The sequence below is a fragment of the Lygodium microphyllum genome, chromosome 11, assembly GCF_053477565.2.
Source record: "Lygodium microphyllum isolate KBCC chromosome 11, Lygodium_microphyllum_v1.1.10, whole genome shotgun sequence".
Lineage (NCBI taxonomy): Eukaryota > Viridiplantae > Streptophyta > Polypodiopsida > Schizaeales > Lygodiaceae > Lygodium > Lygodium microphyllum.
Genome location: NC_141145.1, coordinates 71314355 through 71329848, shown reverse-complemented (window position 1 = coordinate 71329848; position 15494 = coordinate 71314355). Strand labels below are relative to the sequence as shown.

Genomic DNA, 15494 nt, shown 5'->3' with positions numbered 1-15494 from the left:
TGATACCAACACCTAATTGCAAGTATGAGGGTGCCCTTGCACTCCCCATCCCTCCTTGCAACATGTTGGTATATGGGTAACTCCCTTTCATGAGGTTGGCATTCTTCAAGCTCAAAAAATAGGGATTGGTATGTGGAGATATGTCCAACACTTCATGTGTTAAAGGGCCTCTACATACAAACCTTATCCCCATTGGAGTGGGCAGGTATGTGGTGTCTCCTTGACAAAAGCTCGTGATACTGTTAGAGTTCTCAAGGCTTGAAATTGGGATGCCTATGTTGGAAAGTGCCCAAAACTTCTCTTGAAAGGCCCCTTGTGTCCTTATCTACAATATTCTAGGTATGAATCCCTTACAAGAGCTTATAACATTGTTGAAGTCCTTGGGGCTCCATAAATGGGGATATCTATGTAAGAGGGTGTGAGAAACTTCTTGTGAACGGCCCCTCGAGTCCTTGATTCGAGTAGGTTAGGGTTGGGTCCCTAACATTTGTGAAAGGCCTTATGAGTCATGACATTGTTGGAGTTGTGTTGGGGGCAGGGGCTCGAGATCCGGGGTCCATATAAGCAAGCATGTGAAACGCCATTCGTAAGGTGCCCCACCCTCTTCCCTCGGGAGTCTGCCCCATGATCGAGGTTCTATTGGTGGGTTGGGGATGGGTAGGCGAGGCTTGAGGGGCCCTTTTAACAGCGAGCACCCTGCAGACCGTGTTGCTTAAGCCAACCGATGACTTTTTTAATGTGGGTCTTTCTCTAGATGGCAGAAGAAGAATGAGAGAAGAAGGTGAGTGACTGAGAAATGTTTTTAATGTGGAGATGGCAGAAGACGAATGAATGAAGGTGAGTGACACAGAACCATTGAACCATTCTCCCCTTCTTCCCCCTCTCACATGCACATAAGAACAGGGCACCCCAATGTGGACTCTGTCAGCTACAAGATCAGCATTGCAGATCAGACAATCCCCTGCTCCAGCAATCCGATCAAACCCAGTATTCTTCCTGCTTCAGCAGTGTTCCAGCACTTGATGCCCATAATCAGGCAGTGGATGTGGCAACAGAGGAATTCATCAGTGTTGTAGAAACAGAGTTGTTGCATAAACGGAGGAATTCATCAGTGTTGCAGAAACAGAGGTACTCCACAGCTGATGCGGAAACAGAGGAATCTGATGGGCATCCTTCTCGTCGCATCAGACTGAGCACAAGTCCGATCTTCTCTCTGCATTAAGTTGGCCCTTTTCCTTTCACCATCGTTACTTCAGCTGCCTACACATCCATTGCTGCAACTCTAGAATCGTCGTAAGCAGAGCTTTCAGGCCACTAATTTTTGTTGTTTGGAATTTGGACTGCATTGTTCCCATACATCGACTCTTGCGACAGCAGAAACATTGCAAACAGAGTTTTTCCAGCTGCGAAATCTTGTTGTTTGGCATTTGGACCCATGTGTTTGCAGCCATTCTGAATAGATATCATCTCAAAGTGCAACACAGTGTAGAGCATGGCGGGCTTCTTGCGCGAAATGAGCTCCAGCTCTCACATGCCTATGCAGTCTGATTCTTCGGGCCTCCCCTCTCCTTTCCAGCGGTTAGATGTGGAGATCTCCAGAGATGAACTGAGAGAAACCAGCTATGAGATCTTTGCGGCTGCCTGTAGAGCAGCTTCTGGCATTGGAGGCTTTGCAAAATCTAAAACAAGCCTGAATTATGCCTCCCAGAACACCCAGAAGACATTAACAGCCAATGCTGCAAGCTCAATCAAAAAGGCTCTTGGATTAAGATCTAAGAAGAGTGTGGACAAAGAACAGGCTGCTATAGCAGCAAAAGCTAAGAAACCACAGACAACTATTGACATTGTGAGAGTGCAAATGGGCATCTTTGATCAGACAGATACACGCATCAGACGAGCCCTGTCCCGTACGGCAGCGGGTCAGGTCTGTTACATTTCATTCTCATGATGTGATCCCAACATGCACCATGTGTTTTGTGTGTTTCATGGTTTTTAGTTGTGTGGTTTTGTCTTCCACAGGTGGGAAAGAATGTTGATCTGATGCTTCTGCCATTGGAGCTGCTGCAGCAAATAAGGCTTGCAGATTTTGCTGATGTTCGGGAATATCAAAATTGGCAAAAGCGCCAACTGAAGATTTTGGAGGCTGGGCTTCTCCTGCATCCTGCTGTAAAGATGGATGCATCTAACAATGCTGCCCAACGTCTAAGACAGTTACTGCGTTCTACTTCTGAAAAGCCATTAGAAACTGGCAAAAACTCTGAAAGCATGCAGGCCCTTAGAAGTGCTGCCACTAGTTTGGCTAGCAGAACCGATGATGGAAAACCTCAGGAAGTGTGCCATTGGGCTGATGGTGTTCCTCTCAATTTGCATCTCTATCAGATGCTACTGGCATCTTTGTTTGATAAATCGGATGAGGCTAATCTCATTGAGGAAGTGGATGAGGCAGTTGAGCTCTTCAAGAAGACTTGGGGCATCCTTGGACTCAATCAAGCACTACACAATGTGTGCTTTATGTGGGTCCTCTTCCGACAGTTTGTGGCAACTGGTCAGATTGATCTTGATTTACTAAGAGCCACTGAGACACAGATGGATCAAGTAGCGAAAGATGCTAAAGAAACTAAAGATGCACAGTATGTACTAGTTTTGAGCTCTATACTAACTTCGATACAGACATGGGCAGAAAAGAGGCTTTTTGCATATCATGATACATTCCCAAATGGAGCAAAGGGGCCAATGGAAGCTTTGCTCCCAGTGGCATTGAATGCTGCAAAAATTCTTCATGAAGACATTTCTCATGAATTCCGACGTAGGAGGAAGGAAGAGATAGATGTTGCCAGCAGTAGGATTGATATTTACGTGCGATCCTCTCTGAAAACTGCATTTGCACAGGTTCTTCCATCAAACATAAATATTCTTATGTAGACCATGATTTCTGCTGTTTAATGGGGATGAATTTCATGTAAATTCTAAAGTAATTCTGTATGTCTCTACATTCAGATGATGGACCAAGCAGACTCAAGAAGGAAGTCTTTTAGTAAGAAAGGTCCTGTTCCAGGTCTTGTAAGTCTTGCAAGAGATGCCGCAGATCTTATAAAGATGGAAAGAGAGAAATTCAGCCCTGTTTTGAAACAATGGCACCCATTTGCTGCAAGTCTGGCAGCTGCTACTCTTCATTCTTGTTTCAGCAGGGAATTGAAGCAGTATTTGTCTGGGGTTAGCTGTCTATCACCTGAAGTTGTGGAGGTTGTACAATCGTCAGATCAGCTGGAGAAAGAGCTAGTCCAGATTGCAGTAGAGGATGCAGTTGATTCAGACGATGGTGGGAAGGGAGTTATTCGCGAGATGGTTCCTTTTGAGGCACAATCTGCAGTAGGAGATTTGGCCAAAAAGTGGATACACGAGAGGCTCAGTCGGTTTCGTGAATGGGTGGACAGAAACGTTAACCAGGAGGTGGGTTGTCTGCTGATACTGTATGCTTAGATTCTTTTGCTGTTACATCACCATTTGAGAAAGACCATGACATTCTGTTTATGCTATTCCTCTCAGGACTGGAATCCAGAAACCATAAGAGAGCACTATGCGCCCTCCATAGTTGAAGTGTTCAGGTTGGTTAATGAGACGTTAGATGCCTTTTTTGCTCTACCGGTAGTGGAGCCTTCCATTTTACTTCAGGACCTGGTGCTTGGATTGGACAAGGCATTGGTACGATATGTGGTGGTTACAAAAAGTGGCGGTGGTAAATTTCCAGAACTCCACTGATTGAGTTGTTGCATACTTGCTTTCTTTTTCTGCTTCCTGACACTATGCTTTTATCCAGGTTCCACAAAAGAGTTGATTCCACCATATCCACCTCTTACTAGGTGCAAAGATTCCAAACTAAATGCAAGTTTTGGTGGATTGTGGAAGAAAAAAGAGAGAAGCCCAGCTACAAACAGGAGCAAAGTACAAGAAGCTGACAGCCGTAAATACAGATCTGAATCGGCTCGAATTTGTGTGCGCATCAATACCCTGTACCATATTCAGACTGAACTAGATGTGCTCGAGAAGAGACTGTCCAACGGCTGGCAGAACGCTTCTGCTGCCACCTTGAAATCTTCTAAAAGCAGCAAATCCTTATCACATTCCCAATCTGAGTCTCGTCTGAATGGAGTACATCTGAAGTTTGAGCAGACACGGACAGCATCACAGGAGGGTGTTCAGTCACTTTGTGAAGTTGCCGTGTACCACGTTATCTTTAGAGATCTTCGCAGTGAGTTTTGGGAAGGGCTATACTGTGGGTCTGTTGCGCAAGCACGGATAGTCCAAGTTCTGCAGTCTCTTGAAGGTCAACTGGTACTCATTGCAGGTACTGTGACTGAAAGGTTGCGGACGCGCATTATTGGGGTTTTGATGAAGGTTTGCTTTGAAACACTGTTAATGGTTCTTTTAGCGGGAGGTCCTTCTAGGGCTTTTTATGTAAGTGATGCAGAGATGCTTGATGAGGATTTTACTGCTCTGAAAGATCTCTTCAAGGCAGATGGAGAAGGCCTCCCAAATGACTTAGTGGAAAAAGCCGCGAGGAATGTGACCCAGGTCCTCCCCTTGTTTGCAATGGACACTGAAGACATCATACAAAATTACAAGCACACTTTATCAGAGATGAATGGTTATCATTCTGGCAGGTCCAAACTACCTCTCCCTGAGACGACAGGGCAATGGAGCCCAACTGATGCCAACACACTGTTAAGAATTCTTTGCTATCGTTGTGATCCGGCAGCCTCAAAGTTTTTGAAGAAGGCTTACAATCTCCCTAAAAGAAGTTGACATCTGTATGTATATTTGTAGTATGGAGACCAGATTCTCAATCCAGATTTGATGCCATGCAAAATTATTTAACGGTGATTTCCCTTAAATCTAGCGTTGTTTTGTCCTCGGAGCTTGGCTTAACAGCAAAAGGGAGGCAGAGCTGACAGTTGTGATGGACAGCCAGCAAGGATGGCCGTGTAGAGGGAGGAGCTAGCATAGTATAGTAGGGTGTGAGCCCTGTACTACAGTGCATGTACATGGTTGTTAACATGTGGATTAGTTAGCTGATCACTGCAAACTGAGACTGCGTGATCTAACACATGGGTTGGTTGGAGACTTCCGAAGTATATGTACCCACCAGCACAGGACTCAGGGAATCCATATGGGTTCCCCTTATAGCATTTGTATGTTCGGCCAAAACTCCCTTTGTGTGTCTTTGCTACTGATAGACTACATCTAGAGAGATTCTCATAAAAGCGGATGCAGGCCACGAAATCTGTAATACTGTAAAATGTACACGTGATTAGGAAACACACACATGCTTGCCAGCTGTTGATTAGGAAATCATTAGCCTGTAGACTAGTGGATTGCATGATCTAATCCTTTGGGATTACTGATATTAGCCAAAAGAGAGCAAGGGGTTTAATTGCTATATTTAGCCCAAATCTCCTTGTGATTGGGTCCATTTGGCCATATACATGGTTAAGTTGGTATGTCATTTGTGCTGATGCTGCTTACACTCCACAGACTGTTGCTATTCTCTTTGAAAGCTCTATTGCATTTCTTGGGACTTGGGGCGCCATCTATCCGCAGAGAGTGGCTAACCGGGTTAAAACTTTGAAGCTCCTTACAGTGGGTTCCATCATTACAAGTTGTATGTAAGAATCGCCCACCAACTCAGAGTCTTGGTCTCACCCGGGGGAAACAGTGGCATCATCATCCACCCAAGAGAACATGGGGATTGACTGCATCATCAGGTCTGATATGGTTTGAGGTCTTATTCATGCACATTTTTGAAACCTGTTTTGCACAGCAATTACTTCCTAAACTTTGATAGCCCATCAAAAGTTGGCACTAGAATTTATGCGCTCCACCATTATGGAGAGACACGCGGTCATAGACATCTCCACCACCCACTAAGCCTAAACTCCAAGATGGTGGCATTCTAGGTTTATTAGTAGCAAGTCCAAGAGAACTTGACCTGTCAAGTTCATTTTGATTTCAAACACCTCACACAAAAAACTTGTGAACCTTCATAAATCTCGTGGAAGATGTACCTGATTTTAGAAACAAAATTGCAAGGTAGATGTGCTAGTGTAAGGTCATTTTAAATGACTATACAAATGCACACGGTTTAGGGGTCATAAGACATCATGTAGGTGCATGGAAGGCATCCTCCATGTGCCCCTACCTTGCGCAACTTTGTTCTAGGCCCCATTACCATGTCGTAGTTGGTTTTTTGGTGGTCAACACATTGTAGAAAACGTGTTGTCGAAAAAGGACATTAATTCCATGTGGAGGTGAGGGGTTGGGCTTAAGCTCTCTAACATGGTATTAGAGCAATGCTTAAGGATTGTTTGATTGTGGGCAAACTTGAAAAGGAGATTTCAACACAACACCAAGGCTGTATTTTCAATGTTCAAGTGCAAGTGGGAGTGTTGTGCTTTAACACGACTGCACTAAGTGAAGACTCATGGGAAAGGAGATTTATTTGCTGTTTTTGTGCAAGAACAGCTATCAAAGCAAGAGAAAGGCTGCATTTTGAGCCTTTCACAGTAGATGTAAGTTTTTAATTGCCTTTGTGATGAGTTGTGTTCAAGACAAGTGAAGGAAGTGCTAGCAGGTTGCCTTGGGAAGAAAGCCATGTTAGCCTAACATTTTATTCTATCAATTTGTTATCTCTTAGTTATACACTCCGTTAGAGTTTGACATAGACATTGGAGCTCTAATTGTGTTTCTCATTCGGTTGTATACATTCATTTTCTTATCAGTGTTTGCAATCATTTTCCATGTCTGGCTAGATTGTATGTATTTTATTTACTAGCAATTTGCTCTAGATGGCTACGACCAGACCTAGACTTGCTCTATCAGCATTTCGTGTTGCGTTAAATGTAGTCAAACTCATTTATGTAGTTAGCTAAGTAGCAATTGATTAGTTTTAACATTTTGTGGCTATTTACTAACCATTATGAGGCATGGGCATGTCATTCTTTTCACTTTTGCAATACTCATAGATTGCAATATCATTAGGGGAGTTTTGAGGTCTCAAGAATGCCTTTTAGGATATAGAGAGAGCATGTGTGTTGTAGACCAATGGAAGAAAATGTTATGAATATCTATTTTTAACATCTTGTAATTATGATTATACATTGTTTATGTTAATGGTATAGGGTCTCGGCCTCTTTACATTAATGAGATAAATCGTATGATAATGATAATTGAATCTAAATTCAAATTACCAAAAAGCTTAGTACTCATATTTTTTCCTTTCTTTGTTTATTTTTATGCTTCTTTTCTTTCTTTGTGGTGGCTTTGTTTCTTTCTCTCCATCATTCTTTGTTATGGATATACAAATTCGACATTCAACAAGGTGTCGAGCTTTGAAATCACATCCGTAGTAGTGTTTAATTAATTACAAATAGGTGGAAGATGGATTCTTACAATCGTTAGCAAATATAGTTGGATCACTATACAACAAGCAAAGCGTAAGAATATGCAGAGATGTGAGAGTTCATTTATCTCTACTTGAAAGAGTAGAATCAATGATCTTAAACTTGGAGCAAACAAGAATAACTTAAAAGAAATACTACTACAATGCGTGTTTATGTATAGAGTTACGTTTCGAACTTGGAACATGTTTATGTATAGAGAGTTATGTTTAGAACTTGGAACTTCAAAACTTTCAATGCACAGTCTAAATTGTAAGTATTTGATCCTTAATGTTTTTATTTTCTTAAGGTTGGTGTTAGGTTTTATTATGATACTTTTTAATAAAGATGTCTACCTATCTAATATTGAGAAATGGCAACCGGTCAAGTCTATTTTTTATGTTACTGATATTGTACATGGTTCAGTTGGACAAGAGATGTACACAGTTAGGAAAAAAATGAAGCTTATAGAGAATTGAATATTATTTTCTAACCATTCTTATGTTGTCCCTATGCAACATTGTCCATGGGGAGCAATAATCCTCCTTTCTTTGCTCAAATTTTTAGGCTTTGAGTGGCCTTTTTCAAGTCCAACCACTAGCAAAAGCTAGAAATGTATAATAAGTTTTAAAGATACAAAGAACATTAAAACCTAATCTCTTAAGTAGGTTAAGCAAAATTGCTTTGTTATGCTTATTAATGTATTTTTTAATTTCTTTTCCAATGCTGAGATAATAAGATGAAAGGTCATGCTTTCAATGAAAAGACTATCGTATGATCATGTTCTATAATTTGTTGATGGAAGGATGGGATACTAAGAAGGCAAGATAACTTGTAAGATAAAACATGTTGCTTGTAGATACATAGTTACTACTCCAAATTCATCCTTAGTTTTTATTATAGTAGATGGCATTATGTTTGCGGTAGTCTAGTTGCTTTGGACCAACATTTTGATGATTTCAATAAGGATCCAATAGTGTAACTTGATATTTGATTCATTGAAGATATTATTACAATCTTAAGCATATCATCATGTACGTTACATTAAGTGAGGATGGATTTATAGAATGAAGATATTGACTCGTCATATTCATTTGTATTCCAATTTAATAACAAACATATAAGTTTTCACATCAAATTATATATACTTAGGTGTATATTTGATTTCACTTCTTGAATGATAAGCATTTGTACTAAATTTTTATGCAAATATCAAAGTGGAGAGAAGAATATACAATGCAAGAATATTGAAGAAATTATTTCTTTATTGCCAATATAAATACAAGAATTGATATTGTAGCAAATTTCTATTTGTTTTCTTCTAGATTACACATGAAGTTTTACAAGGCAATACAAAAAAGGCTATTTATTTTTGGAAGAGCTCTTCCTAGAAGGCATATTCTTTCTAGCTGTCCTCTTGCTTGATTGTTTAGTTTTCTGAAGTCTTGAGGGCACATTTTCACTTTTTAAACTTGAGGACATGTCTTCACTTTTTACAGTTGAGGGCATCTCTCCTTCCTTCTCCACTTTCACACTCTCTATGGTAATCTCTTATTCTTTTTCCACTTCTACACTCGCTCTAGCTCGCCTGTCTCCTTGGTCTCATTGCACACAATTAGTGATTATATACATTAGAAGCTTTGCTTTTATATACCAAACGTGCTTAGCATTGCAACAATCCTTAGAAAACTATGTACATTAGAAAGAAAAGAGTGTTAGTTTGTTCATCATTATTATGCAATGGACTATCTTTTGAGTAAAATCTATCTTAAAGTTAAGCATCTTCCAAGTTACCTTTATAAGTTTGTTATCATTAAAATAAATGTAGTGAATTGGAATTTGCAATTACTCTCTAGCCCTAAGAATGGCTATCATCTTGCTGAGGACTCTACAACTAACAATACAGAGTAAAATCATATAAATTGTATATGGTAGTTTATGGAATTAACTTTCCGCATACACTACAACTCACTACAACTTGCATATATTCCATTCGTGTAAGTAGGTCAAAAGGCATTTGAGGCATTTTTCCTAGCACCTTAATCAATTGTTTGCACCTCTATATAAAAAATTACATAATTTAGAAGACCTGCAAACAAACAAAAGTTCAAATGATCAACAAGGCCTTGTATTATTTAACTTATATCTTGGCATTTTCATGGGTTTTTTAAATGAATTAATGAGATAACATTATTTATCAGTACAGCCTATTGCTATCAAGCTCCAATGATAATTGACAATAGTCATATGCTAATAATTTAGTTTAAAAAAAAACTTGTAGAATGAGATAGAATAGCAAAGTACTCACTTCTCATGTTATGGAACCAAAATAAGCTTTAAAGTCTCAAAGTCAATTGCATTCAACCAATCATCAAGTCTACCTTCATCAACATCATTCCTTCTTATGTAATGGGAGATTGAAAGATCAAGCTCTTCAAATTTTTGCTATATATGGAAAAGGAACTCATGCATTAAACACCTACACAAGAAAACGATAATTAGCATATGGAAAATAATTTATTACCAAAAGAACATTACTATGACGAATTATGAAACTTGAGCATGTTATACCTTAACCTAGCAAGAAGAACAAAATTATTTATTTATTTCCTTTGATCTAAATACACTCTGAAGTCAAAACTAACAATATCAGTTCTCTTGCCTATGTTACCAGGCAAGAAGCAATGCACATTGTCTAAATCAATAGTTTCAACAAGGAGGTCAAAAAAGTCATCTTCTAGTGTTTCTACCTGCTTTGCTTCTTTTTCTCCTACTTTCTTCCTTTTATTCTCCCTCCATTTCTCTGCCACTTCTTTTGTAGCATTTTCTCCCTTTTCATGCAATCTTGTATCTTCTTTGTATGGAATATCCCAATCTTAGGATCTATATTCATCCTTTTTCCCCTATATGGTGGCATATTTAAAATATTAGAGGAACTCGCTCTAAAATCTCAAAGAATATAGATCTTAGCCTTCTAAGGATGATCATGTCTTTGTCCATGAGTGTCAATTTGTGTGCATGGACAACGTAGATGTAAAGATCCTTAAAAAACTCAATCATAAAATCTTTTACAACCTCCTGAATGCAATTAACAATTGATCTTGTTCACCTAAAACTATTTCGATTATGGTTATCATAAATCTCCATGACAAGTCTCTAAAATGGAAGTTTTAGTACTCCATTATTGAGAGCTTTCATTGCCTTCCTAATCTCCCTTAGACATCTTACACGTTGAGAAAAATTTCTCTTGAGATTTCTTGGCTTGGAATGCTTTGGAGGCTTAATGGATCTTTTGTGGAATTTGCATGGGATCAATTTGTTGTTTCCTTGCAGTTGATTTTATTCTTATCACATCACAATATTGAGAAGCACTTGGCAAAAAATAGGGTCTTATGAAGTGTGAAAATGGATCTTTGAAAACACTAGGGAGACACTAATCTTTGTTGCATACAACATTAATTGAATCAAGACAAAATTTTTCTAATGTCATATGAATTGCGAAAACAATAGTTCACAACACCTCCTAGCTCTTGAAATCGTGTTTCATATGACCAAAAAATATATATTGATTGCAATACTTTAATCCATGACTTATGAAATGCAAAAACATTGGTTTTCTTTGCTTGTTGACGAGCTATCTTTTCGAGTTTCATAAGGCAAACTCAAACACATCACCACGTTTAATTCAAGTTGATTTTATAAAGAAATAGATTTTAAAATGACTTGGTCTCGATCATTACTGTCCACCACAAAGATGAGACCCTGAGTGTTCCAATAGTAGTGCTTCCACAAAGGACGGATCTGCACCGCAAAAGCCAGAGTCCACTCGGCTAGTGATGTGCAGCTCTTCCTTAGTGAGGATGCAATCTAAATAAGGCATGCTCACTCACACACACACACACACACACACACACACACACACACACACACACACACACACACACACACACACACACACACACACACACACACACACACACCACACACACACACACGCACACACACATGCACACACACATGTGTGTGTGTGTGCGTGTGTGTGTGTGTGTGTGTGTGTGCATACATACATACATACATACATAAAGTTTTAACATTGATGCTACATTCTAACAAGTTTTGAGATCTTTAATAACCATAAAGAGCATGTACCTTGGCATGGACAAAGCTTATGGCTTTAGATGGAGGAATGCGACTATTGTTGTTTTGAAATAAAGAAGATGAGAGAAATTGTAAGTGGTTTAGTGATAAAATGCTATTAAACCAAAAAGGTAGATGTTTTTTTAGCTTGTTATATAATGCATCAAAAAAGAAATACAATGTTCAAGCTTGTTTTAAAAACTACACGATGATTCATGGTGCCATATGTGATGCATACATCACCTTTACCTTGGGAAAACTCCTATGTGTAGTGGAAGCCTCAAGGTTGCTTTTATATCTGATTTAAAAAAGCATAAGTTTTGAGGTAATGGTTAGACCTCATAAATGCCACTTCTTGACACCTCTATCAACATTGTCTCAGTTGTGTTCGAGATCGCATCCTTCTAGACTTTTAACAAAGCCGCTAAACCACTCCAAGGGGAAGTCACCCATCTTCAGATTTGGGTATGTTAATTAAGCTAGTTATGCGTGTTCTCTAATCATAACATTATGCATTGTTTGAGATGGAAAAAAAGACTATTTGCTTTTGTTGTCTAAAATGTGAATATAGAACAAGGCAATATGCATATATTCTTTGCTCTCACGATTCATATGATACCATTCGTACCCGTCCAAACATCATGTCATACGAAACATGATTTTTGTATTGGCAAAAGGTCCATGTTAACTTAGTGTGTGTTTCATATGAAAACATGAACTGCTTGTTGAAATAGTGTGTCATATGAAACACAATTTGCATTGTGTTCAAATAATTCAATAAGTCAATGTGGTAATATAGGCTTTGTTGTAAAGGGAATGGAAGAGAAAGCTTTGGAGGACACAAATGATGATAGGCACTTTGATTTTCTCCACAAGATAGGAAACCTCTCCAAGTTTAAATATATCAAGGATATGCTTGATGTTCCTTTCAATTTGCAAGAATTTTTGGAGGATCTCTTTGATAAACTTGAGATACATAGGAAATATTATAATAGGCATGCATAGAGACTTGCACTTCACAATTATGTGCGTTATAGTGATGTTATTTAGGCAAGCAATGAATGCTCTAAGAATAACTTTGCTTACTAGGTGAAACCTATTGATAAAGAGTTTAGAAAGCATGAAACAAATTTCTCATTTCATAGAAGTCGATACTACATGTCTTTTAATTCACAAAGACTTAGGATTTCTTGTGTATTTTTAATATATGGAAGATTTTTCTTTAGATAAGGTAGAGGGGAAGAAGGGAGAAGATGTTGCATGCCAAGATGAAGAGGTTGAAGAAAAGGAAGAGATTTTTCAAGAGGATGTTGAGAACCAACCTGGTATAGGGTTTTGATCTTACTATTTTGAAGGGTGAGAATATCACAATGGTAGAATAAAATGAGATAGAATTGAGTTCAAAAATTTAAGAAGGCCCTCTTGATTATGTCCCTATATTTTCTAGCTATCTCGTCTCAATAAAACAAGATATGTATCGCTCAATGTTATTCAATACATTTTTGATCCTAGAGAAGATTATTACTTAGCTATTCTTACAAGGTGGGGCCAATATGATAAGAATTTCATAAGCTATGAACTATGACCTCTAGTAGCTCATGATGTCGAGGAGAAAAATTTTCAAGATAGCTCCATTTTCTTACATTCGCGTATTGATTAGATTGTGGAGTATGAAAAGAAAGTGTTGCATACAAAAGACAAGTTCTTGGAGGTTCAAAAAAGACTTTGTACTGAAGACATGGGGTACGAAGACAAACTAAAGCCTCCATTAGAGGAGAAGCCAAAAAACTTAATAAATCTTTACAACAAGAGCCTTATTGAAGACAAAGAAAACCCCAATATATGGAATATATTTTAAGGATTCTCATTAGGCTTAATGCTAGATTTGTATTATACTTAATGGATAATTGATATAAGATTTTCAAGTGTTGACAGCTTAAACATTTTTTTGTTATTATGGAGATTAAAATTGAAGACTCTAACAGCTTCCTTAGAAGAGCTAAGGGCTCTAGGCCATTGAAGCTAGGCAAAAGTCAAGGCTTTGGCCACTATGTTGGAAGCTTGGATAATCAAACTATTATAATTTATCACAACAAAATGTCAAGTTCTCCAAGTTTACAATGATGGATCTAAAAGCTATCTCCAAAGTGATTGGAGCTCAGGTTTTCAATAGAGGAGCAGAGAATATAATTTTGCTAGAGGAAGGAAGAAGCTATAAGATTTTTTGCCTATATGCTTGGATACAGTGGATCTAGAGTTGGATACTTTGGAGCTCCTAGTTCCTATTTACTCTCCCATGTGGAAGATGTAAAAGATTTAAAGCTTCTCTAAGGCTATAGAAAACAAAAGTTTTTGAAATGAAAACACCTTATTGATTAGGATGAAACCAAATATTCATATGCAACATACCAGACTAAAAGTTATCAAAGAGTCAAGAGTTTATTAAAACCCATATTTTCTCTTTTTTTAAATTATTTTCTAGCCATTCTAAAAATCCCTACTTTGCACAAGAGTTTAGATATTCTTCTTTGTTTGTTTGGGTAACCATTTGCATAGTTTTTATCAAAGGTGATATATTACATGATGTGGTTGTGTCCTTAAGCTTGAGTTTGTAGTAAATTTGTCTATAGAATCATTGAAGAACCTCTAATAAACTATTTCCTTTGATTATTCCACCTCTATATCTTGTGTGTCTAAAGTATTTTGTTCTTGTTTGATAATGTGATTTTTCCATGCCTTGGGTTGACTAGATAGATAGATTTTCATATTTTTAATGAAATATGGGGCATGATTGTACAAATTATTCTACAAAGATAACATATACAAAAATTTAAGTAAAAATATAATATAATTTAGACAATGAAGACACATAACAATGCAAAGTTAGTGAGTGAAGTGCTAATTATCCCAAGCTTTTATCATTTCCTTTTTTAAAAGGTTCAATTGGTCTTTGAAGTCCTTAAGATCATCATCTTTTTGTTCAATTTTATCACAACTAAAAATATTTTATCCAATATATTTCAAATTATTTTGAGCCTATCCATTATTAACATAATCCTTAACTGCATTATGTAGGGATTTCCATTGATTGTATTAATGGTTGAGCTACTCTTCTAGAGTTTAACTTGCCAAGTTTTCCATCAAAGCCTAAGAACCTTCTAGCTTCACCCCACCAAAACATGACACAATTTTCATCCTTGAACTTCTGAGGATCTAGTTTAATGACATAATTATCTCCATGCAAACTAATAGCAAATTAAACTTGCTTGATCTTTGTTACGCTATCCTCTCTAGCTGATAAGGACTTTAGCTTCTAAGTGAAGCCTATGTAAAGATAAAAGAGATTTTCAATTATTTTGCAAAGTGCATAAAGTTTATAGATGTGAGCATTGGCCAAAGGGATATCTAAAACTAGCCTGAAGTAGTGCAGGTCTTTGATGTGGCAAGAGGGAGTTCTATTCCAGTTGCATGAGTTTGACTATGCAACCCAGAGATGCAATATAGGCATGGAAATCTAGAGTTGGCTCCCTTTGACATATTATACATGCATTTGAGGGTCTTCAAGTCACTAGCTATGTGCCATTCAATCTTATAGTTTTCAAATCCACTGATAAATAGCTCTTCTCATACTTGTTGGCTCTTAATCACGTTAAGTATTGAAGTCTAATGAAAAACCCAATATAGTATGTACCAATCCTCTATATTTCAAAAGCTCCTAGTCATTAGATATTATGTTCAAACTGAACACTAAATGACATTGAATCATTGCAATGACTTGATGAAAGTGCTCTATTTATTAAGGTAATAAAGACCCTCTCTAATTTTGTACACTTCAAAATCTCACTTTCATCAATTTTAATTACAAACTTGGCTACTCCTTGAGCTTCTCCTAGAGACAAATCATAGAATTTGATCATTAAATAT

The 15494-nt window shown here is 37.8% G+C and overlaps 1 protein-coding gene across 1 annotated transcript; it reads left to right on the top strand.

Moving 5' to 3' along the window:
* Nucleotides 1-650: 650 nt before the first annotated feature.
* LOC148028942 (elongation factor Ts (DUF810)) lies at nt 651-4909 on the top strand. Its single transcript, XM_087687705.1, has 5 exons — nt 651-1924; nt 2020-2889; nt 2998-3450; nt 3547-3736; nt 3818-4909. Exons 1-5 carry the CDS (start codon nt 1493-1495, stop codon nt 4801-4803), a joined length of 2931 nt encoding a protein of 976 aa, XP_087543831.1. The 5' UTR covers nt 651-1492; the 3' UTR covers nt 4804-4909.
* The last annotated feature ends 10585 nt before the right edge of the window (nt 4910-15494 follow it).